Source organism: Cryptotermes secundus, unplaced genomic scaffold, assembly GCF_002891405.2.
Source record: "Cryptotermes secundus unplaced genomic scaffold, Csec_1.0 scaffold885, whole genome shotgun sequence".
Taxonomy (NCBI): Eukaryota; Metazoa; Arthropoda; class Insecta; order Blattodea; family Kalotermitidae; genus Cryptotermes; species Cryptotermes secundus.
In genome coordinates, this window is record NW_019731235.1 from 201706 (window position 1) to 226764 (window position 25059).

Consider the following 25059-nt stretch of genomic DNA (forward strand, 5'->3'; position numbering starts at 1 on the left):
TCGGAGCGAAGAGTGTTCATTCCCGAACAAACACATTTTCGTGCGAAGTAAGATATGCAATGGGATGTATTTACATACGAACTGGTGTAGTGAGACAGTGTCAATTAGTGGAAAATCGCCTGAAGATGGTCTTGTAAGGCCGAAACATGTTCCAGCTGAAGGTTATTTTAATGAAATTTTAAAACAAAGAAGAGGCTGTGAACGGTTTGTGTTGCATTAGACACGGAAATGAGTAGACGAGTCATCGGGTAGGTAGCACAAGTGACAAATTTTAGTCGCTTCTGCTGCTAAGACGGACAGTCATGGGGGTCAAAGTGTTAACATATGGAATACAAGTATCTATAGAATCGGTAATTATCGACGATCACCTTGGCTTAAGGTTTTATTGGAAGTTAGATGAGGCCACAAATCCACGCTACTCTGATACCACTTGGTCAAATGAGGTTGGTGACCCCTGACCTACACAGTACAACTTCCGTTTCGACCGACCTTCGAAATAAAATAGAGCTTGAGGTCTTAAAACACAACAATAACCTACATAACGAATTGTGTGCTGGCCTGCCACAATAGCACCTTTGAATGCATTTCTTTTATGAGATTGAGTTGAGTGTGGATTTACATCGGTAGGCGTCATGTGACGTCGTATTGGCGTAGCATCGCGACGGAGATGGCGCAAAGCTGTCCGTGGTACCGCGCTGTGCCAACACAGGGCAGCGGGGATGCAACTCCCGCCCCCCCACAATCCCTTCAGTCACTTAGGAGGCGCGCACAATACGAAAGCTCAGTGTGGGTTTTGTAACTGACGCAAAAAGGACGTCACCAGGTTAGGGGAACAGTTAGGAGAACAAGTGAAGCTGCAGAACACTCACACACCGAAAGCCGAACATCAGTAGAAACAGTTGTGAATGTAGTATTATGAGGTCAAGAGGCCAGCTGGTAATGTTGGGCCTTGTCAGGTGAGGCGCAAAGGGACGGCTGTTCACGAAGTGTGCACCATTTTCAATGTTATTACAAAGCACAGCACCAGCACGCAACTGTACATACCGCTTTCAGAAAGTTCTCTTGCCGACAGAAGATCTGCGACTGCCTGAACTTTTTTTTTTGCTTCTTGTAATTCTCCAAACGTCACACCAAGCACACATTAAACGTTATTCAGAAATAATGGTATTAAAAATATGTAATACAATGCAATATTACTAGTTGTAATTCGTTTTAAAATTGTGAAAACAGTAATTCCACTAAGCAAAATAGGACATATGAACCTGAAACAGGGGCCATTTTGTAATTTATACCTCAGCAAATTGTTTCTCACATATTTCACACGTAAAGGTATATCGAAATATTGTATATTCCACTATACACAAAGAAGTGATGAGCATTCAAAGGTGAAGACAAGGGTGTAAAGAATCGCCGCTTCGGTTTCTGACAGGCTTTTCAGCCATGTGCTCCTGTAGTCTTGTCGAGAGTTTCACGTGTCAGCTTTCTGTTTTGACAACCTTCAGAATCCTAAAAGCTATATTCAAACTCATACATACGAATACTACAGACATACGTGTATAGTATCTTTAAGTGTAAAGTTGCACTCCTATGTATGGCTCTCTAAATAGTTCAGAATTTGAAATTTATTCTATTCTGAGATGTTATAGCTTGTATTCTGGTAGATATATATTATAGTGCCTCCATGTCCAGAGTAGAACAGTTAGACAAATCTACCTGAGCAAAAGACGTCACATCCTGAAAACAATCAGAATATTCGCCGCGTGAGAAAACCAGATAGCGCATTTAAGCACTTAACTCCTCGGTTCAGAATAGGATGAAGCTGAACAGTTGCATGCCTAGTTACAATTTTAAGTGCTAAAGAATGTTAATTATGTTGTACGTAAGACGTTGTTTGGCGTCCATATAATTAGGACGCATGGTTTATAATGTACTGAAACATGTAACAATGATCTGCCTCACACAGATCGTGAAGATATGCAATTAATGCCCCATAGAAACGTTTCCTGAGAGCCGAGATAGCGACTGGCTACGGGCTGGACGAATAAGTCGGAATTCGAGTCCCGGTGGTCCAAGAAATTTCTCTTCTCTATGTCGTGCAGACCGGCTCTAAGGTCCACCCAGCGTCCTATCCAATAGGTACGACGGGGTCTTTCCTCGGAAATAAAGCGGCCGGGGTGTGAAGCTGATCATTCACCTCCAACTAATGCCGAGGTCAAGAAAACGTGGGTCTATATCTCCACTCCCCCATACGTCTTCATGGCGTAGTACTTAATTAGTTACTCACAGGGACAGCTTTCCCTTTTACATTTATATAAATGTTTCCTAATCCAACCGCTATATTCTCTCAGAAATATGACCTGAATTGAGATGTTCTCCTTAAAATGAACAATTTCACACATCGTACTAAAAGTTATACATGATGAACCATGTAAAAAAATCTTTACATATAAAATTTGTATTCGTTTTTTTTATGTTATGATGGCGATGCTCTGAGAATACCAAAAAGAAAGAGGAACAAATATCAAATACTAGTATGTTTCTCAAAATCAGGCCATTAAAAAGACATTATAAAAATCTAACACTTATTACAGTACATTATAAATGTATTCATTTGAATATATAATACTAATTCATGGCAACAGAAAAATAATTAGTTGAAAAGTAAGATATATTGGTACCCTGTCACTAGCGAGTGAATACAGCTGCTTTGCGCCTGATTGCTGTTAGCTTGGAGAAAATGTTTCGGTCTGTGCAGTCTGTCTCGACTTTAACAATTCTTCATTCCTCCAGAGAATGAAACTAACTGATACTTCCATGTAAGCATGGCAGAAGAAATAATTCGTCTTCATGGTACATGATTATATTCTGTGACCAACTATGGCAAGTTCTGTCCTGAAGATGTACCGTCGAATAAGGGAAACGAACTCTGGTCATTCCCCCTTCCGTCATGGCGTGGAAGCTCTGTATGCCAATTACAGTACCTACATAGAACAAGCCAGCAGAAACAATGCAAAATACAAGGCAACTCGAGGACTTAAACAAACAATTGCTGCTTCATTTAAGGATACGGTCAATATTCCTGATTACAAAATGCCTAATAACGTGACAATTTGTTAATAATGATTTGGGATAAATTAAAAACCGGTTTTAACCCAATCTGAAGTAATATCCAGGCATTTTCTTTAAGGGACTGAGGAAAACACAGTGAAACTTAGCAAAAGAGTTTTCGATCCGAGATGTGAAACTGGGACCTCCTGAAAATAAACTCGAAGTCACACCTGTTCCACCGTATTCACAGACCTATATGACATATTGCTTACTGATGTACGTATCGGTAGATTAGACTTTACAGGCTCAGGCTGGTTAATGCCAAGGCAGCAATTGCAATATTGCACGCTAAGCTATAATTCTTTCAGGGAATGAGAGACTAATGTGTTCCAAATCTTCGCGCGTTTTCTGTATCTCATTTACCGTATTTACGCATGTATCGGCGGCACATTTTTTGCCAAAAATTCAAGAGGAAAACTGGGGTGCGGCTTATATTCGAAATATTCGAAATCACACTTCGTTTAAAAAAAATATATATATATATATTCATAATTAGTAATACAGGGTGTAATACTCCTGAAATAATATTCCAAGAAAATTATTTTTTCTATAATTTCTGTCTGAAAATTGTGCTGCGGCCTATACATGCGTAAATACGGTATATACACCTGGTAAAAATCCCTAGGTGGGCGATCAGCCTGTCGCAAAGCCTCTACCTGTATAGGAGAATACTCGTACAAACACAGAAACATGGCTGACCTACGTAGGTCCATGTCCCGAGTGGCTTTCATATCCACGATTTCAGTGTTCAGATTGTGAAAGATATTGTGTTCCTTAGAAGGAGAAACAAATTCTAAAAGATAAGAAATGAACACAGATGCTATGTGAGATCTAAAGGCATTCCGGCGGTGAATATAAACATTATCGTATCGTAGGACATGACATCATATAGTCTGGTAAATAGGTACAAACATTTCCACCTATCTGCCAAAGTACATGGCACCTCAACCCAGAAAAACGTAATCTTAAAACAAAAATACCTCCATCTCGATATAGCAATCATTTTCAGCTCTAAAGTAACCTACTACGAGTCAAAATAGTGCGCTTTCCATAAATTTCTTTCTGATTACACGCTGGGCCTAATGGATATCAAAATGAAGTAGTGGGCATAAGAATGGTTATGGGTAAATTCTTGTTTAGAACAATGGGAGAAGAATGGTAAAGGCCTATCCAAAAGCATTGTTATTTGATTCCATTGGAGCTGAGGAAAACTACGAAAAGGAAACATCAGTTGGGATATCTGACATTAGTCCGATTTGGGAAAATTCTGAATACCGAAAAATATTTCCCGATATAAAATATTTAGTAGAATGTATATCACAAGAACAATTAATCAATTAAGACATCTATCTATCTATCTATTAATCTTTCTTTCTTTCTGTCTGCCTGCATGACTGTCTATCTATCTATCTATCTATCTATCTATCTATCTATCTATCTATCTGTCGCTCTACAGCCCTTCTGGACCTCGGCCGCTTTTTCAGTGTCTTAATCCATACCGGTAGGACTCCTTGGAAGAGGATCAGCCTGTCGCAAGTCCGCTACCTACACACAGGACAACACAAACACAGAATAAACGCACGCTGACATCCATGCCTCTTGTGGAATTCGAACCCACGACTCAATTGTTCGAGCTGACGAAGACGGTTCATACTTTTGACCGCACGGCCACTCTGATCGACAAGACATATACACCGAGTAGAGTAATCAGTAATTTTCTCTGGGTTTTATATTGCGCAATTAACACCATAATGGCTGCATAAATTGTGTAAAAAATGTTTCACATTGTGAATGTCACGTGTATTTTCCGAAGCACTTTCACATGAGACACAATAATTCTTACAGGCTTAAGGATAGACGTCATAGTTTATGGAACGTGTTTGTGGGCTACAAGACTATTGACAGTCATCGTAACGGAGAGTAAATACATCAATAAAACGTGGAAAGCAACATACAAATTAAATCAACATTTGCCTAGCCAAAATCTGTAAGATTCAAGTATATAAATTTTTAATTTGAATTGTTGCTTTTCGTGGTTGTAAGAATTGGCATCACCCTAAGATTTAAGGGAGAAGAAATAAGAGAAGTGTGGGGAAAATATATTCGCTAAGGAGATTAATAACGCGTTTACTTAATCAGTATGAATTAATAGGAGGACCAAATTAGAGAGGATGAGATGGGCGGGAAATGCAGGAAGAATGAAAACAATGCGAAATGAGTTAAAACATTTAACCGAAAAACTTGAAAGGATGATACGGTATAAGAGATCTATATGTAGACGGGAGAAATATAAGAAGATTGATCTTAAAGCAATAGGAAACAAGGTTATGTATTTGATTAAACTGGTTAAGAATGATGTCCAGTAGAGGCTCTTCTGAATATAGTAATAAATATATGGGTTGTATAACATATGGAAAATTTGATGATCGGCAAGCAACTTTCAGATTCTCAAAAAGGACATGCTACAAGAAATTAATTAATTACTCGAAGTTCACTAGAAGTAAGGAAAGTGAAATTAGCATAATTATAAACTTAAACTATTTTAAACCCATTGGTATTGTTAACACTGCTGATAAATATTTAAGCCATAACATAATGGATATTTAGTTCTTACATATTTTTCGCTTGTTTCAAAAATGCTGAAACTGAAAATGGCAGGCTCCTCCAAAATTTCGGTGTCTATCTACCAGGATGCACTGCGTCACATCACAGAAAACGCCATTTTGATAATCATTTTGTCCGCGTTGTGTAACGTGTGTCAAGAGTAGGAACAGAAGTAGTCATTTATATAGGTCCGAGGACAAGTTCAAAGACATCCTGCGCCCCTTTCTTCAGTTTATAAAACCAATAAAATAAGGTCCTCTCGTTTCGCTTGCAGTTCACAGCCAGTTCCAGAGTGACGACACGCAACGCCTTTCAATTCAAGGATTCTTCTTGTGGTCAATGTGTCCCTTTGCGGTCGGGAAAGCTGTTTTAATCTTCTCTCGTAGTTCCCTCAGTTACTTCGCAAACGGAAGCTTTAACGTGTAAATTTTTGTATGTGCCCAACGGAAATATTTCAGATATGAATACTACGTGTATATTGCCGCACCTGCAAACCTGCTTATTCTTATAATTCTATTCATACTATAGATATCACAGAGTTATGATTTCTTGTTATATTTCGTTAAATGTTCACAACAAGAAAAGATTTTAATATAAATTTCGATCCTTAATATGATTTATAATTTAATTTGCGTATTGATCTTTTGTGCTGTAAGTTATTTTTTGAAAATTTCGCGAAATTAAGATGAGATCCATGTGAATTAGTGGTCATGGTGGGCTAATATAACTAAGATTACATTTAGGCCCACTTTTATAAATTTTGTGTTGATACCCCCACGTCAGGTTGAATAAAAATACGTTCAGTGAACTCAGGAATGTATCGTAAGGAAGGAAGAAGAGGTACGATTTGTCCATTGTCCTTTCATTATATAAATTTCGTGCAAAGGACGCATAATTTCCTTTCGTGACATACAAACTTCCTTTAAAAGTACTGGACATTATCAATATAATGGGCCCAGAGGAATAAATCTGTTTTCGAAATTTCAATCAGTAATACGTACAGACTATATGACAATGTTGTTTAGACTTCAGAATAAAGAGGTAAAGTGGGAGATGAAGATAAACGGTTGCATATGAAAAGTGGCTTTTACTGTTTCCCAATTTACGGCTTAGTTAAGGGAGCTGTCAGTAAGTCAGGCCGTGTAGTTTCGAATCATTTGATGATTATATATACTTAACTGGAAAGGAAGTGGAAGCAAGCGATTGTGACCTAACTTGAAATATTATTCCGGAATACGTCTGGAGACAATGAGGAAAAAACGAAAAGTATCATAATCATTATCATCATTAGTAGGACGTAATTGTATGAAACAGTATGTTTTGTGAACCAACAGTCGGGCAAGAAATTTCCTGCATTTTATGAAATCAGAGAATTTATTACCGTAGTGAATAGCAATTCCATCAAGTGTAACCAGTTTAATGTTAAAATATATAAATATACAATTGCATGTTTCGGCCAGCATTGGTCATCATCAGAAGGTTCTCCAACACTATAAGAAAATGTTTCACGTCTATACTATACACGTGTCTCTGTATAGGGATTGTTACCATTAAAATTAAGATGAGGTTTAGATATTATATAGTTTATGAAGTTTCCTTTTTAAAATTAAAATATTAATATCTTTCAAAATTGCCGAAAATTCTATTTGCATTACGTGGAATTGATTATGTCTTTTCTAGTTTTGGTATCTAAAGTATTCTGTATGCTTCTCTGTGGAATGTCGTGTGTATGTCCAGTGAATTTTACAGCGGTATGAGAGGTACTCTGTGGTGAACTGACGGAATTACTATTTACTAGGAAGGATCGGATAATTTGGTATTGAGATCTGTTACCGTGGTCACAGCAGCAAGCCAGTGGCTCTATTCTGAACTGGATGGCTCAGATACATTCACAGCCTATATATTTACAATCTATTATAATATTTTCCTCTTATCTAAGTCTGGGCCTTCTAAATAGTCTCTTCACTTCAGGTTCTAAGACTGAAATGTTAATATTTCACACCTCTCCAGTGAGTGCCACTATTAGAATACATAATTTTCTCTACTATTCTTGTGGGATTGCACCGGTAACAGATTAATCCTTCATAGCCCAGTGGTTACTATATGGATCATGGGTTTCGACATATTAAAACTGTTATTCCTATTCACAGACCTTATTTGTGAGTTCCGTATAATTCTCAAAACAAACAGAGAGTTTTTCCTTAAGCAGTATTAACTTGATTTTTTTCAGGAGAAAACGTAATGTGTTTACTGTGAGGTACGAACTGATTTTTATAAATTATTTATAATGAACTTGACCTCCAAGGAAATACATTCTGCAGGATGACGTATTTAATAAAACACGTCATTTTACTGAGAAGATTTATGAAACGTAAGCATGATTATGGTCAAAAGACGTGGCCTATAAATTCAACACGAACCTCTTCTTATTTATTGTTGCTGTTGATTTAAGGTTATAAACGTGAACAATTTTCGAATTATTTATTACATATATGTAGGCCTATATTATACTTTACTTGTGTTTGTTGTCCCTCTCATACATATCGTTTCTTTGAGTTTAACAATTAAAAATAACCGTTTTTCTGATGAATTTTAGGAAATAAACCGGACAGATTCTACCAAATTTTCTGCCTATAATAAAATATTTGTGACATTTAATAATATAATTTCCAACAAGCCACCTTATGACGATTAATCGCTTGTTGATGTAACACCAAGATATGTTTCTGTATTGTCTTTTCCATGTTTCGTTATAACATATTCGAAAATCCGTAACATGTTTTCAAAAATCTATAATGACAAAGAATTTAACGGCGCTCAGTATTGATACCACTGACGAGTTGTTTTGGTCACTTACTGTTGAAAATAATGGCTTAAAAACAGCCAGAAACAGGTCAGGTTACAATGTCATTTTCTCCTTATTTACGTTCATGAAAATCGGCAAATTGATAATCGGGCGACAGAGGGAGCTACCTAATAAGATTTTGGAGATGAAAACTCTCTCTTGGGAACCCTGAGGACACTTCTCTCAGTTGTACGAAGAGATGGGCCGTGAACTGAGACCTTCATCTTATAAGATACGGGCTAATGCACAACTCTCTTGCTCCTACTTGACCATGACCCGTGAAAGAAAGCCAATAATCTGATAGGGCAGCACGAGGGTTTTCTTGCGGTGTAATAATACTGTCACGTGTTTGGGTAACTAAAGACGGGGTTCGGATTCGTACTTGGATTTACAACTATTTTTTCTCCTAGTTTCTTCGGGTTTTCCACTTCTAACAATTACTTCACCATTGCTCACTCTTCTGCCACCGTTACCTGAACGTTTCCTTAGCCCTGAGACATGGAGGAACTGGGGTTTTCACCCCGATGGTTATGAAGAGGTCCAACTTCTGGAATATAGCGCCGTGTAGTCCGTTGAAATTCAATTTACTTTTAGGAGAAACACGTCACCTAAATTTTCAGGGTCAAAGAAATAAGCCAAGCAAGAAATCAGCAAGAAGAATTAACGCATCTTCAGTTTTTTAAGTTATGGAACTTCAACGAAAGTCATAGTTGAGTGGGCAGTAATGCTGTTCTGTATTTCAGAGGCCCGCTTTCAAATATTCTGACTGAAGGATCTTATAGGTTTCCTCAATGCCTCCAGGCAAATACGAGGATATATATATATATCATGTTATGCCTCGAGCGCCTTCTTCTACATTCCTTCTAATTCATTATTCACTAATGATCCCTTCATTCGTTGCGTAATAATATTAGCAACTAAAATCATAATAAGGTAAATAAGGGATAAATAAATACTTTGCAGGGCTTCGTCTCTGATCATTATTTTGGTTAGTTACAGACTAAAGGGGGCACGCAGTAGCGTAGTTGGTTGAGGCACTATGGCTACAAGCAGGAAGTTCGCGGGATCGAATCCCGATGAGGTGGATATTTCAATTTACCTAATCCTTCCAGCCGCACTAAGTCCCTGGGGTCGACTCGGCTTCTAACAGAGATGAGTACCAAGGATATTTCTGGTGGTAAAGGGCGGCCGACGCGTAAGGCTGACAACCTCACCCTCATCTATGACCCGACTGTCTAGAAAATATGGGAGCCTCAACATCTCACAACCCTATGGGCCTCCACGGCCTGTTACAGTGATACCTTTGCTTTATAGACTGAACAAGTTTGATTTTCTTTCTTGTTGTTTAAACTGCAATAGACGTACAGCATCGAATGAGGTAAGGTCTGAAGCTTCCCCGGTGGCTGAAGTTAATAAAGTCTTCTCTGCCTATCAGCCCTGCCAGTTGGTTAAATAATGACAGAGGTTTCACGCCACACCCTCATGACAGAGATGGTCCCTGAAACCTCGGTGATTTTTAACCATTTGACATGACTGATAGGCCAAGAAGATTTTATAAACTTTACCATGAATAGCGTAATCGGTATAGCGACTGGCTACGGGTTGGACAATCGAGGGGTAGGAGTTCGAGTACCAATAGGGCGAAGAATTTTCTTTTCTCCACGTCGTCCAGATCGGCTCTGGGGTACACCCTACCTCCTATCCAATGGGTACCAGGGGCCATTTCCCTGGGGATAAAGCGGCATGGACGTGAATCTAACCACTCACAGCTAGTGTCGATGTCAAGAAAGTATATGTCTATACATGCAGTCCCCCTTAAATCTTCATGGCGTAGTGTTTAATTAGTAAACACAGGGACAAATTTACCTTTTTACTATGAACGATGTGTAAGGAATAACTTGAAAAGGGGCGATCCCGGGGCCGGCACCGCGTGGAGATGTTGAAGAAAGACACAAAAGCCTCAGTCGGTAAAAAAACGGTCTCTCGATCGATATCCGAATCGAATATACTGAAAAATAAAAGCGAGACGTGCTTCACTTCGCTCCCCTGGTCTGTCTCATTTAGCGAGGAAGGGAACAATCGGACGTTACGGACTGCAGGGCTGCCAATATTTCAGTTGCTGTTTTAGTGTTCTGAGACCATTAAGCGCTGACATGTGAAACCGATATAACAGACAGGAGCACTCTTCACTATAAATCATGAGGTTTCGAAAGTAGATACAATTATATTTGCCACTGTGCAGAAGGTTAATATTTTATTCTTTTGGCTTATGATAACCGTGTAGTCCTGAGATTATTGCCTTATGGGACGTAGCAATGTGCACAACGGCAGGGAGCAACCGCAGTGCCTGGGTCTGGGTGCCTACACGGCGTCATAGTCCAGAAGACCACAACAGAGATACTCTAGATGAATGGCCTGTTTACTTGCCCCCAGCACCATCTATGTTCAACAATGCAATGATTGAAACAAAGTAATGTTATGGGGAGATGTTATTGTCTCTAAGTATGGTAGATTTCTGTAATGTCTACAAAGAGTGCTGTAAGTAAGGATATATGCCAGGTATTAAAATAAATAAAGTTTATGTGTGAAAAAAAATATTTTTATGTAAACAAATTATAGGCAGAATATATTTTACATTTCCATGTTTTCTTCTTTTTTTAACTATGTCTATATGACTATTATCCTCAACTCATTCCTGTTTCCTCCTTCCTAACTAACCACTCCGCCTGCTAGAGTCCTTCTCGAGAAATTAATAGGCGTTCAGTTGTTAAGAATTTCATTTTTTATGAACCTGAATATTCACTATTAGGTTCATAAGAATCTACCATTGGGCCCTGTCTTGAGCCAGATTGATCCAGTCCATGCCCTTCCCCTTATCTTCTTGTTCCTCTTCTTCTTCTTCTATAACTACTGCCTTCCCTATTACGCCCTCTGTCCTGTTTCCCATAAGAATTAATCTGGAACTCTCGATCTTATAGACAAGTGGTAGGACACCTTCGACGGGTGATCAGCCTGTCGCAAGACTGCTGCTTACATAGGACAACACGAACAGAACGAAAGCGGACAGAAATTCATGCTTCTAGTGGGATTCGAACACAAGATTCCAGTGTTTGAGCGGGCGAAGACATTTCATGCCTTAGACCGCACGGCCACTGTGATCATTCCCTAACATCTATATCATCTTCTTCAAGTCGACTTGCTTTACGCCACCGACTATTTGAATTTTAGTGGAACTCTCACGCTAAGGGATGAGAGTGGGGTGTTTCAGTATAGGGTGCTATGAGAATAGTTAGACCCAAGAGGGAGCACGTACGGGAGAGTGGGGAATAATTATGATGCCATAACGGCCATTATTACGGCGAGATTATTCATTGCTGCATGGTCTACATAAGGGCGCTGTCAGTAACTTAGATTATGTAGCTTCGAATGACAGGCTGATTAATGAACTATAAATTTCAAAGGACGTAAAAGAAAGCAGTCATGTCCTTTTCTTGGAAGGACTGAAGAAATTCACGATAGCAAATAATCCGGCTGACAATCAGAATGCGCACCCCCACAATTCAAGGTAGGAGAGTTGCCGCTTGGGCTGATCGTGTCAAGGAGGATAAGATGGGAGGGTATTATTAAAAAGGAACTTAAGTAACCAGTGTTGGGATATAAACTGGGTACATCTGGCTCAAGATTTTCCCTAGTGGTTGTCTCATGTGGACTTCGCAATGAGCGTTCAGCTCCTATAAAAGATAGAAAATTTCTTGAAGAGCTGAGCGACTATTTGATTCTCAAAAATGCTTGCTCCGCCGATTCCGTAACAATATTCGACATTTTTTCCTGAAACAATTAAAACTCTGTCCCCCCAAAACCTGAAACAAATATTTATCTGAGTTCTTCTCAACAGAATCAGATGCATACAAAGCTTTTGCTTCTTTCCGCAGTAGTTTCCTGTGTCTGGCGGAGTGCTCCAAGCTGTACCAGAGGGACGAAAATTACAACAAGAACGTATCTCCTGGTGAGCAACATTTAAAGCAAGGGCTCGTACAAGCTCACAGTTTTCGCTTTCATATGCATGACTACACAATACTCGGGAGCACGTTCTTCAGCGCTCTTATTACTAGAGTGATTTTGTAGCACTGCAAAAGAGAAGTCAGAGTTTCATCCTCCATCTCAGCACCAAATCTTATGATAAGCAATGCATGTTGTTGGGAGTTGTTGGGATGATACCGTCTAGTTCTTAACATCACGACGGAGGTCATACTTTCTAAAATTTCCGATAATCTTAAATATTCGGATAAATCTGAAAGTATTATCCAGGAAGCCACAATTAGATTCTGGATGTCCATGCGAGTGGATGACATCATTTTATATTTCACATAAGATATCTACTATCAAACGTATTTTCTCAAGGAACGAACAAAGAAGTCCTTCGAAATAGCGATACAAGTGAAGTATCTGGGAATGTCAGTAACATATCAACATTACTCACTCTTACACTGGTTAATTAATGACACTTTTTTCTCCCTCTCTGTCTATGGTTCTACAGTCCTCTGTACCTTGGCCACTTTTTCAGTTTCTTAACATAGTCACAGTTGGTAGGATTTCTTGGACGGGGAATCAGCCGGTCGCAAGGCCGCTACCTACATACAGGACAGCACAAACAGAATAAACTCACACGCAGATATCCATGCCTTAAGAGGGATAACCACGTTTTTCTATTGTTGCGAGCGTGTATTGTGGGATGTTTATCAAACCGTTGCCTGGCAATGCGTTAACATATCACGATATGATGAGGAGCACCTGAAGATGGAAGCAAGACCATACCTCTCAAAAAGTCATGCATATCAAAGAAGTCTGAGGCAGCAGACGTAAAAAAAATATTCATATCCTGAATCAAGCAGTTTCAGAAGCACTCGAAAATAATTTGAACAATTATGGAAAGCTTATTAACGTCTTTAAAAAAAGCTGCAAAATACATAATATAATAATTAAATTCATAAAATGAGTCTGGAATAAAATAATTTTAGTGCAATTTAGTTATATGAATGAATTATGAGTGCGTCTTGTGAGACGCGAGGCCGCGTTGCTTAGTAGTACCTGTCTACCAAGCTACTTGGCGTCACATACAAAAAGACCATAATCTTAAAATTCACAACCGCAAGAACCTCAGCTATCATTACCGAAGAATATTTTCAATTTAAACCACTTTAGCTCAGATCACTTTTTAAGTGTCTTAAGTTTTCCTTTAGCAAAAGTGCGACTTATGTAGACAGTGCTTCCTTAGTTACGAACAGGGACAAATTTACCTTTAATGATGCGTTTCCGAAACGTTGTGTTTTCTAGTATTTGGAATACCGAACGGTGGGAAAAGTCCAAATCCAGTAATTCTGAGTCATATACAGCATCGTCAGAACCCTTTAGAATCTACGCCATATTCCTAATTACAAAATTTCTTCGATAACCTTAATCAAACTGAGAACCTCGGAACGGGACTATTTTGTCATTCCTGCTCGTACTAAATATTGAATTTATCTTTTATTGTGCGTATGTGATCTAAATAGCAATTCTGGTTATATTTTAGTTATCTAGAATTTAATGGTTTACTGTTATTTCCATCAAGCAATAAAATTAACTGGCTCAGTAAACCCAATTAAATTGAACGTACTAGACCTTTTTTAGGAATAGCCAAGTGGCGAAATACACGTTATATGTTGTTCATTGCACCCTACCCTCAGAGAATAACTTCTGAACCAGTTAACCAAACAGTATCAAGTTCAGTAAGAAGAATGTGACTGAAAGAACCAACAGAGTATGTACTTCCCCACCTCACCTGAGGACGGAAACAGATCAATCTCCCGAAACGTTGTGTTTTCTAGTTTCTAGAATACCAAACGATGGCCAAAGTCGGAAAACCCCAGTAATAGTGAGTGTACGATTATATTTACATAAAAACAGAAACGAGCTTTCACTTTGTAGCCTGGCGTTTGTTATGAAATTAATCAGATTCGGATATGAATTTCAACAGCACTTTTCAGATCACATGATGATGACGATGACTATATCTGTTGAAAGAGGTATTGCACAAATGCTGTTGAAAATAACTTTAAAATAATAAACAGTAATATTAAGATTTTAACAGAAGTTTGAACATGACACGGTGAATAAGAAGTAAACAATAAGCAACGTGCAACAGGATGCTGCCGCACAAGAATATAATGAGGATGAACATAACCTGCACTTGCATATTCTTTTCTTACTTTAGATTCAAGCATTAGAACATAATTTGAGCACATCTATTCACACGATCACCCTTGCAAATGTACTAATTTTACGTTCTGCGCTCACAGATTTGTGTTAATGATCTCATTACTCATACAACCGTTCAGACTGTTTCCGGGATTGTGGTGAAGCGGCCTCTATCCTACATTATCGCGGCTGTAATGAATTTTCAGGCAGACACCCACGCGCTGTACTTCCTCCCATTCAAGTGGCACAGTAATCTGTGCATTGAAATGAGAGTGCTATTCGAAGGGTCATAATTATCCCATATTGCAAGAGCCAGAATGAATTCGTTGAAATCCGTAAGAAAATGAACAAAAATATCCAAAATTCCTTATATAATGTTCTAGGATGTGACCATGAATAGACAGCCCTAGATTCGGTGTGTGCTCGTAAAAGGTAAAAAGCTAGAAGTAAAGGTAAAGGCAGAGTTGTCCCTGTGCTTAATTGATTAAACACGACGCCATGAAATTTTATGGGGGAGCAGAATTATACTAGATTCACAATAATTTATCTCCGCATTAGATGCAGGTTAGTTGTCAGCTTCACGCCCCGGCCGTTTTATCTCCGAGGAAAGAGCCTACTTTGTCCATTGGATAAGAGGTTGGGAGGACTCCATAGCCGGTCTGGACGCTGTGGAGTAATGAAAAACTCTTGATCTACTGGGAATCGAACCCTGGTAGTCCAGCCCATAGCTCGTCGCTAGACCGACTGAGCTATCCCGGATCCACGATAATGTTATAAGATGCATTATAACATCCATCACACTTATCGAATTTAAAGATATCAGGAAGGAAGAAAGATAAAACGGAAATGAGAGAAAATGAGTAGAGAAGGAAACAAATATAGAAAGTAGAAACTAAAGAGAAACTAGTGCCTGTATTTGATAATGTTATTAGTAAGGTAGCACGTGGTGACGTAGCCGAGCGGTCTGTGGCATGAACTGGCTTCGCTCGCTCGGAAGCCGGGATCGTGGGTTCAAATGCCACACAAAGTATGGATGTTTGGTATGTGCATGTGTTTATTCTGTGTTTGTGTTTTCCTGTATTTAGGTAGAGGCCTTGCGATGGACTGATCACTCGTTCAAGGAGTCCTACCGTCTGTAAAATGATCATAAAACTGGAAATCAGAAGCCAGGGCCCAAGGGGGCTGTAGAGCAGGCAAAAAAAATTATTAAGGCAGCGAGAATACTACCTAGGACAAATGTAATCTCTCTGTGAGATAAATATATTGAAATACAACGTATTAACGTGCATAAGCTTTAATATCTTTACTCTTAATTTTAGTTTTTACCAACTCCGTCCAGTGTGACTAATAAATGTTTTTTAGTCTTTAATCCTTGATATATTTCTGTCTGAGAGACCATCTTCAGAAGGATATATCAATACAGGCGGAAACAACTATTACAATGTGATTGGTCAATATCAGTACATCCAGGGGAACCAAATCAAATTTAGTTTGGACTCTTTAGAGCGTAAGAGTATTCCTGAAACAAGACGGACCATTTGGTTAGGCTTTCAGAGCTCATATCCATACTTCGATAAAAATGCAACATCTCGAGTAACAGTAGTTTAGCCAAACCTTAGTAACCAGTCTGAAACAAAATTATTTTATTAGTACTCTAGTTTTACAACTGGACGAAAATACTAAATTCCGTGTCGGTTGGAGCAATGCAATACTTGCAAGAATTTAATTCGACCTGATCTTAATTTGAAAGATATGAATGGAAGTATACAATACGTATTTATATTAATGAGTAATTTCTAAACAAGTAAGATTTGAATGAGCTGAGGTTTGACGGAGGCGACTACGAAGAATTCCTTCTTCTGGGATGTGGTGCCGTGTAGATCTTGTGAGAACCGACTTTTCGGAGGAATGTATCGCCTCCATTTTCAGGATAGAAAAATCGGCGAGCGAGGATTTTTCTATGCGATACATTCCTCCGAAAAGTCGGTTCTCACAAGATCTACACGGCACCACATCCCAGAAGAACAGAATTCTTCATTTTGGAAATTGTAATTGAATTTTTGAAAGTCAATGTTATCGTGTAAGAATACCAAGAGCAGTAATTTTCTTTTCGGGACTATTTGGAGAAAAAAAAAGTGTTCATTACTGTCGGGAAAATACGATAAATCTGAAGGTTATACAATTCAGAGGAATCACTGGGCATTTTACAAGTATAGTAAAAAAAATGATTCTTATTAACGGCGTATTAAAATATTATCAATATAACACGATGTGACGTTTTGAAGCATTAAGCGTTAGCTGACGAATATCCTCAAACCTAAACTTTACAAAAGATTCAGAAAAAGTAAAAAGTCTTAGCGCAGTAGTTCCATTGTTGACATAAAGTTAACGGTTTCAAGTTGTTTATCATTATTTGCTTCTGTTGTTTTGGAATAACGCCGTTAAATTAACATGATCTTATCACTTTCCGGCGCAAACAAGAAGGAATGTTATGCAGTATCACAACATTATACATCATAAAACAGTTCCACAAATAGCCTTCAGAATTGCATGAGTAGTTGTAAATTCAGATTCTACGTGGGGTGGTTTATTTTAGAATTTCCAGTCTGATACAAGGGTCTAAGCCTCCAACAGGTATATCACTCTATACTGGACATGAAATATTAATTACTGCGGCAAGAGGAACGGTTAATATTATTCAGCCAGAAAAGGCATGTACTTTGAATGCAATTTGAATATGAATTACTACACTCAAGTAGTTGAATAATAGCGACCCAGTTGCCTTCATAACGGGCTAGATCCAAGGTTTATATTTTTTCCCCCATTCAACGTCTTTTCTCTCTATCTTTCTAATGGGCTCAAAATTTGCTTTTTTTTTTTTTTATCGCTGTGAAAGTGATCAGAATTAGACTTTCAGATTTCCTTTCGTGCTTGGTACAATCCTACACCCAAGTTCCTTTGTACACGGATTTATTCTTCTTCTGGTTCTTCCTTTTCTTTGTCTGGCTATGCGTTAAGTGGATAATGACGCTTGGGGGTTGCGGATTGGAAATTATTGTACTAGTATTTAAAGATGAAAATGAGAAAACATAATTAGAACATAAAAGTAAGAGGAAAAATTTAGCCCTCGAATAGGTTAAATCACTTCAAGAGTATGAAAGTCTTCCGCCAAAGATCATCAAACCTGGAAAAGCAAACACTCCATGGGTTCTAATATTTCTTAAATATTTTATAATTTATCATTGTTCTAAGTATATGATAGTGATAAAAGAGCAATAACGAGAAAATAAATTCTGGAGGTGGCAATTTCAATTCTAGTTAGTGACAAATCATCATAATTGAATTACTGATTTTACCTTCATCACTTCATTCGATTTTTTAATTGACCTAATCCTTCCAGCGTGCTATGGCCCTGGGGTCGACTCAGCCTCTAACAGAAATAAATACCAGGAATCTTCCTTGGGGTAAAAGATAGCTGGATCGTAAGGCTGATAATTTTATCTCACCTCCATTTGTGAGCCGATTATCTAGAAAAGTGACAGCCTCGACGCCTCAGGCCCCTATGGGCCTCCATGGACTGTTACAGGGATATCTCTACCTTTAACCTCTACCTTCTCTTCATCACTTAAATGCTGAGACCATGAAGTTAATAAACACTAAATGCTTGCTATTCATGACGCTTCCAGTATCATGCATTGTGATCTATACAGTCTCTGTTGTTGATTCAGCGTCGATAAATAAGCGAGAATTGGAGCAGAAACAAAATTATCGACAAGTGGCTGCGAGTTGTAGTCCGTTTCATGAACTAGTAATTATTTCTGTAGAGGTAAAAATATAATAACTTAAAATAATTAAATTATGACTTCACAAGATATTCCAGTACATTTCTACTTAAAAAATTAATTTTAGGGAAGAAGACCCATGTATGTTGCAAGTGTTTTTCTTAAGTCTATACCCGAAATATATTTCTCCTGAGTATTATTGGTGGATTGAAATTTCAATAGCAGTATTACTTGTAGTGAATATATTAATATGTCGCTGGATATGACAAAGAACTGCACACTTTAAGCACGCGGTCTCAGCATTCTTCAGTGAACTATTGCCTCATTGAACGACAACCATTCGCCTAAAATATGTATATCCTACATTAGAATGGCTAAAGCGGGTTGCAGAAGAAAGGGGGGAATTCCATTTCAAATCTTCTCCTTCGCACAACAAATAAATTTCAAATATTAACAATTAAATAATAACGTGGCGTATTTGCTCCATGCAAGAACTGTGGAGCGGTGGAAACAACAGTTGCTCAGTAATACACGCACGCAATAATAGAACAACGGGGTTATGCAACCCGTTTCTAAGCAACGGATCGGTAAATAACCACGGTAAACACGCCTTCCCAACATTAGTTAGGCTGTGTTTTCTATGTTGTCAACGAAGAGAACTTTGTTATGACATGGTGCGGTTAAAGCGCATCAACAATAAAGAGGCTGTGCTTTCTGTGTAGTCCGTGCCGAGGAATTATCTTGAAGACAATTGGCGCTACAAGGCAGTTGAGAGTTCAGTTGTAGAGTGTTAACCAGTGGGCATCGGCGTGACCATTGAAACTGAAGAATCTCAATTTTTATGATTCGTTACCAGGAAAAGTCTACTGGAAATATTACAGAGGTATACCCATTGTTGAGAGCTGTTACCAAGTAATGACTATTGAAAGCAGACCGGTAAGACTTAGCGTGGAGAGATTTGTAGCGTAGATCAGTGATAGCGCTGTATTATGGGTAGCCACGAGTTATAAGGTGTCAATAAAAATATTCGGGGCTGGTACAATAGACCAATTAGTGGCCGACGTACCAAGTGGACTCACTACACTTCAAGAAACGAAAAAAAAACTAATAATAATTTAACATTCAAAGATAACCTTGAGGTAATCAGGATGATGATGACTATTATTGACGGTCATATTCTGGAGAAATGGAAAAAATCTGTGTAAACGTGACTAGAGTCTTTACCTCTAAGTCACGCAGAAACGTAATGCAGTGTCACAGCAACTTCTTAGTTTTCTATTTTTCCTTTTCTTTTTTTTTTCCATATCAGTATGATCTCAAGTTCATCGTGAAAGGTCAAGTGAAGAATTCAAGGTCAAAAGAACTTTAATCAAAAGTAACGAAAACTCGTGTCTATATTGTATTTCTAGGTTAAACCTAATGGCTTGCAGATACCGCATTAAAATGCTGGGAATTTCGAAATCTAAACAAAACAAATAATCCTCCATACTGCAAGATGTTTCAGCCTCACTACTACGGCTGTTTCCGAGCTGTGACACCGTAGCGATATATGGCGACACTGCATTAGTTTCTTTTATTTTTCTTTGGCGCTACAGCCCCTATTTGGGCCTAGGCTTACTTCCATGAAACTCTCCGTTTCACTTCGGTTTACTAGATCTTAAACATTCGGTAGGAATCCTTAGGCGGGTGATCACCTCGTCGCAAGGCCTCTACCTGTACACAAACACAGAAAAATGACCATACACAAGCAAACACTAAATATCCATGCTCTGAGTGGGATTCGAACCCACGATCCCGGCTTCCGAGCGAGCGAAGACAGTACATGCCTTAGACCGCTCTGCTACCGTGACCGGCGCATTAGTATCTTAACAAAACAAATATCATTCCATACTGCAAGATGTTTCAGCCTCACTACTACGGCTGTTTCCGAGCTGTGACACCGTAGCGATATATGGCGACACTGCATTAGTTTCTTTTTTTTCTTTGGCGCTACAGCCCCAATTTGGGCCTAGGCTTACATCCATGAAACTCTCCGTTTCACTTCGGTTTACTAGATCTTAAACATTCGGTAGGAATCCTTAGGCGGGTGATCACCTCGTCGCAAGGCCTCTACCTGTACACAAACACAGAAAAATGACCATACACAAGCAAACACTAAATATCCATGCTCTGAGTGGGATTCGAACCCACGATCCCGGCTTCCGAGCGAGCGAAGACAGTACATGCCTTAGACCGCTCTGCTACCGTGACCGGCGCATTAGTATCTTAACAAAACAAATATCCCTCCATACTGCAAGATGTTTCAGCCTCACTACTACGGCTGTTTCCGAGCTCTGACACCGTAGCGATATATGGCGACACTGCATTAGTTTCTTTTTTTTCTTTGGCGCTACAGCCCCAATTTGGGCCTAGGCTTACATCCATGAAACTCTCCGTTTCACTTCGGTTTACAAGATCTTAAACATTCAGTAGGACTCCTTAGGCGGGTGATCAGCTCGTCGCAAGGCCTCTACCTGTACACAAATACAGAAAAATGCACATACAGAAACAAACATTAAACATCCATGCTCTGAGTGGGATTCGAACCCACGGTCCCGGCTTCCNCGGCTGTTTCCGAGCTGTGACACCGTAGCGATAGATAGCGACACTGCATTAGTATCTTAACAAAACAAATAACCCTCCATACTGCAAGATGTTTCAGCCTCACTACTACGGCTGTTTCCGAGCTCTGGCACCGTAGCCATATATGGCGACACTGCATTAGTATTACACATGGTACATGCGGTGAAGCACTGAAGCTGAAAGGCTTCCGTCAAATAGGTCCGTCTTCAAGAACACTGAACTTTAAAAAACAAAGGACTTCTTATGGATTATTTAAAATACAAGTTAACAGAACAGTTAGTAAGCAGCTGCATGATAGAATTTTCTACGTGTCCCGTGGGATAATTTCAAGAAAGAAAAAATAAAATTAACAGGATCGCTAAAGGTGAAAATATTCCTGTGCTTATTTAATTACGCACTACGCCATAAAGGAGTATAGGGGGTAAATTTATAGTCTAACCGCGGCACTAGATGCAGATATGGAGGTGATGGATCAGTTTCACGCCCCGGCGCTTTACCTCCAGGCAAAGGGCCCAAGATTCCCATTTGATAGAAGGCTGGGTGGGCCGCAGGCCCATCTAGAGCATGGGGGGTACAGAAAAATCTCTTTCCCTCTCCAGGACAGAACCCAAGCTGCCCAATCCGTAACCCGTCGTCATACCAACTGAGTTATCTCGACTCCTAAGCCAAATATTTAGAAATTAATGGAGAAGGAAAACTTCCGAGCATCTCGCTCATTGTCATTTCTTTCAAGAAATCAAAACCTTAAGACCAAATAATATTTATTAATACTTTCTTCTTACGTTTACTGACAATTTGAGTTAACTAAACCCAAAATATTATTTGTGTCAAGGACATATACAATCGCTTGCAGTCTGGGCAGTATGCTGACTCCATATCTGGAAACCGCTCCGGCGACGCTAGGACCCGCTTGCAAAGCCGAGCTGCAGCGTTGTCTGCAAATGCTCTTAGCCCGTAAATTAGGATCGGATATTCCGCTTTAGTTGTCCGTAAGAATTTATAGCCCCTTGTCTCATATTTGGTAAGAGACACATAGTGTAGTACATAATGGTCCAGCTTCGTCGCAGAACCTGGGTTCTATGCACTGGAGGTTTACCATAGTCTTCATCGGACCAATGCAGACGCTACAACAGTACCCCAAGCTGCACCGCTACCGTTCCCTTCGATGTCAAAGAATGTACGCTAAGTAAAATCCTAAATTATGAAATTAGGAGTTGTGTATGTAGTAAAAGACAAATATTTTAATCAATTTTATTCATTTCCTCTTCAGAATATAGTATCTAGCAATTTGGAACAAGCGGTAACGTTTCAGAATCATATTCGGGAGGTCTGCCACTTGGATCTCAGAAGAAGCATTGGGCTGTTTTGAAATTATTTGTGGTTTTCTCGAGTTCCCACAGAGAAAAACCATGATAATACCTCAAATTAAGCCAGGACCAATTCTTTCTACATTTCTTCCAATTCCTTATTCACTACAGATTAACTGGTAAGTATCGAGGTCCACCATGAGCAACGACAACACATTCCAATCCACACACAACACTACAGAAGAACATACGACCAACCACGTAAGAGATTTAATATACTGTCACATGTATTAGTGACTATAGAAGGGGGTTTGGATTGGTGAATAGATTTATTTAACACTTACTTACAGGTCGTAATTACAAATAACTATAACACTATTGTTGATTTCTACGCTGTCTTCTCAGTCTACTTTCACTAGTCTTTACTTGGTAACCGCTCTCCGCAATGGCTATTCCTCTGCAGTGTCCTCACTAGACGTTTCCTTGAAACGAATCTTAGCAAAGGAGATTCTTCAGCTTCCGTTACCTGCTGGTTAACACTCCATAACAGAACCCTCAACTGCGAATGCTACGGGCGCTACATAGCAACGGCTGTACTCGTCACGTATCGTGACACCTCCTCTTTTGTTGAGTGCGGGCATTACCTAGTAACGGCTGTTGTTTAGAGAGTCACCTCTTAGCAACAAGTCTATACGCCAGAATACCAAGAGTAAGAACATACGGCGGCCACCGAACTTTTCAATTTGAATTTTTAATTAATTTTATTAATAATATCGATCACTTTATAACTTAACTTGTCTTAATTACATTGGAACTTTAATACATCTTGATTTCTAATGGCAGAAATCCATTTTAAACCGTGTGTGACATATTATCGTACATGAAAATACTTCCTTTGTAGTGATGGCTAATGATGATCAGTAGTGGCCGAAATACGTAAAGGGCTTTTAAGTATTAAACTTCTGCGCTTGATGGACCTTTATACTTATTAATTCATCTGCAATTACGACGGCTTGAAATAACCAATAAAAAAAATCACTGTAATTTTATGTTTGACACTACAGAGTTAGAGATACTGATATCGTTAAATGCTATACATAAACACATAAATATAATCACAGCCAGTAGTACAGTCTAAAAATGAGGACTGTAATTGCATATGAGAATACATAGGACACAAGAGAGGTAAAAAAAAAAGTAAAGCTATCCCTGTAACAGGCCGTGGAGGCCCATAGGGTTGTGAGATGTTGAGGTTCCCACATTTTCTGAACAATGGGCTCATAGATGGCGGTAAGTTTGTCAGACTTACGCGCCGGCCGCCCTTTACCCCCAAGAATATTCCTGGTACTCATTTCTGTTAGAGGCTGAGTCGACACAAAAGCCATAGTGCAGCTGGAAGGATTAGGTAAATTGAAAAAATCCACCACATCGGGATTCGATCCCGTGGCCTTCCAGCTTGTAGCATAATGCCTCAACTACGCTACCGAGTGCACCCAGGACACAAGACAAACATTAACGAATCAGGTTTTAACAAAAATAAGCATTTGGAAAACTAAATACTTGAGAATAATGTTGAAAACAATAATGTGTTTCGTGAACTGCATGCAGACAAAGGAAATAAACCTTTGACATGATACTGATGGATATGCAAACGTAAGAGATGCAGAAATTCGGTGGCTGCTGGTCACCATATAGTGGCGCGTCAGTCAAGTCGAAAAGCAAGCAACATATATATATACATTCGCAATTGCAAAGCCGTCGGTTAAGAGAAACGGATCGACTAGAGCGAGTTAAACGTTTCACATGCAACATCTTAGCAGTGCCCTTATCTCATACTACAAAGGTAATATAGCTATTGCATAAGAAATGAAGCATGCGTTAAACAGAAAGGGAATACACAGAGATATTGGGTTTTCGGACTTTATCCATCGTCCAGGTTTTTAAGATAACTAAGAAAAACACGACGTTTCGGAAACTGGATCTGTTTCNAAAGGAAAGGGGAAAACAAATAAAAAATAAAAAATATAATAATAATAATAATAATAATAGCAATAATAATAATAATAACACAAACAGAAATGCGATCTCATAAGAATCCTTATACCTTTTGAAATAAGGAAAGCAGGCTAAAAATATTCATGTAATATATTGATCATTCATAAGAACGAAATTTGGAAGCAACATATTGAGTCTTCTAAAGAAATCCTGTGGTCTAATATCACATAATAAATATTTGGAAATAAAAGTCTTACTTATAGTAGTGTACGATTGTGTACGGCGTCGTGTGTATGCTTTCTAATGGCAAGATTTCACATTTCTCAGCATCGCGTGAGAGCTACGGTCAGGCAGGGCAGGTTTCTGCAGAGGCTGATCGGCACGAAGGGTTGCGTGTTGCGTTTCTTGGTCACTGCCAGTCATATTCCTCCTTCGCCATTATTGCTTACACCAGAAAAACGAACAAATTTGTACTTCCTCCGTGTTTCTTTAGATACTATTCGTGTCATACATCTGCCTACAACTGACTGCTTGATGTCCGTATTTCTCGTTCCAGTTG

The 25059-nt window shown here is 38.9% G+C and overlaps 1 protein-coding gene across 1 annotated transcript in view; it reads left to right on the forward strand.

Moving 5' to 3' along the window:
* Positions 1 to 805: 805 nt before the first annotated feature.
* Positions 806 to 25059, forward strand: part of LOC111866613 (glycine receptor subunit alpha-4) — an 87623-nt gene continuing 63369 nt past the window's right edge. Inside the window, exons 1-2 of the mRNA XM_023855734.2 lie at positions 806 to 956; positions 12490 to 12563. Coding sequence (XP_023711502.1) covers positions 916 to 956; positions 12490 to 12563 — 115 coding nt within the window. The 5' untranslated portion in view covers positions 806 to 915. The remainder of the gene's footprint in view (positions 957 to 12489; positions 12564 to 25059) is intronic.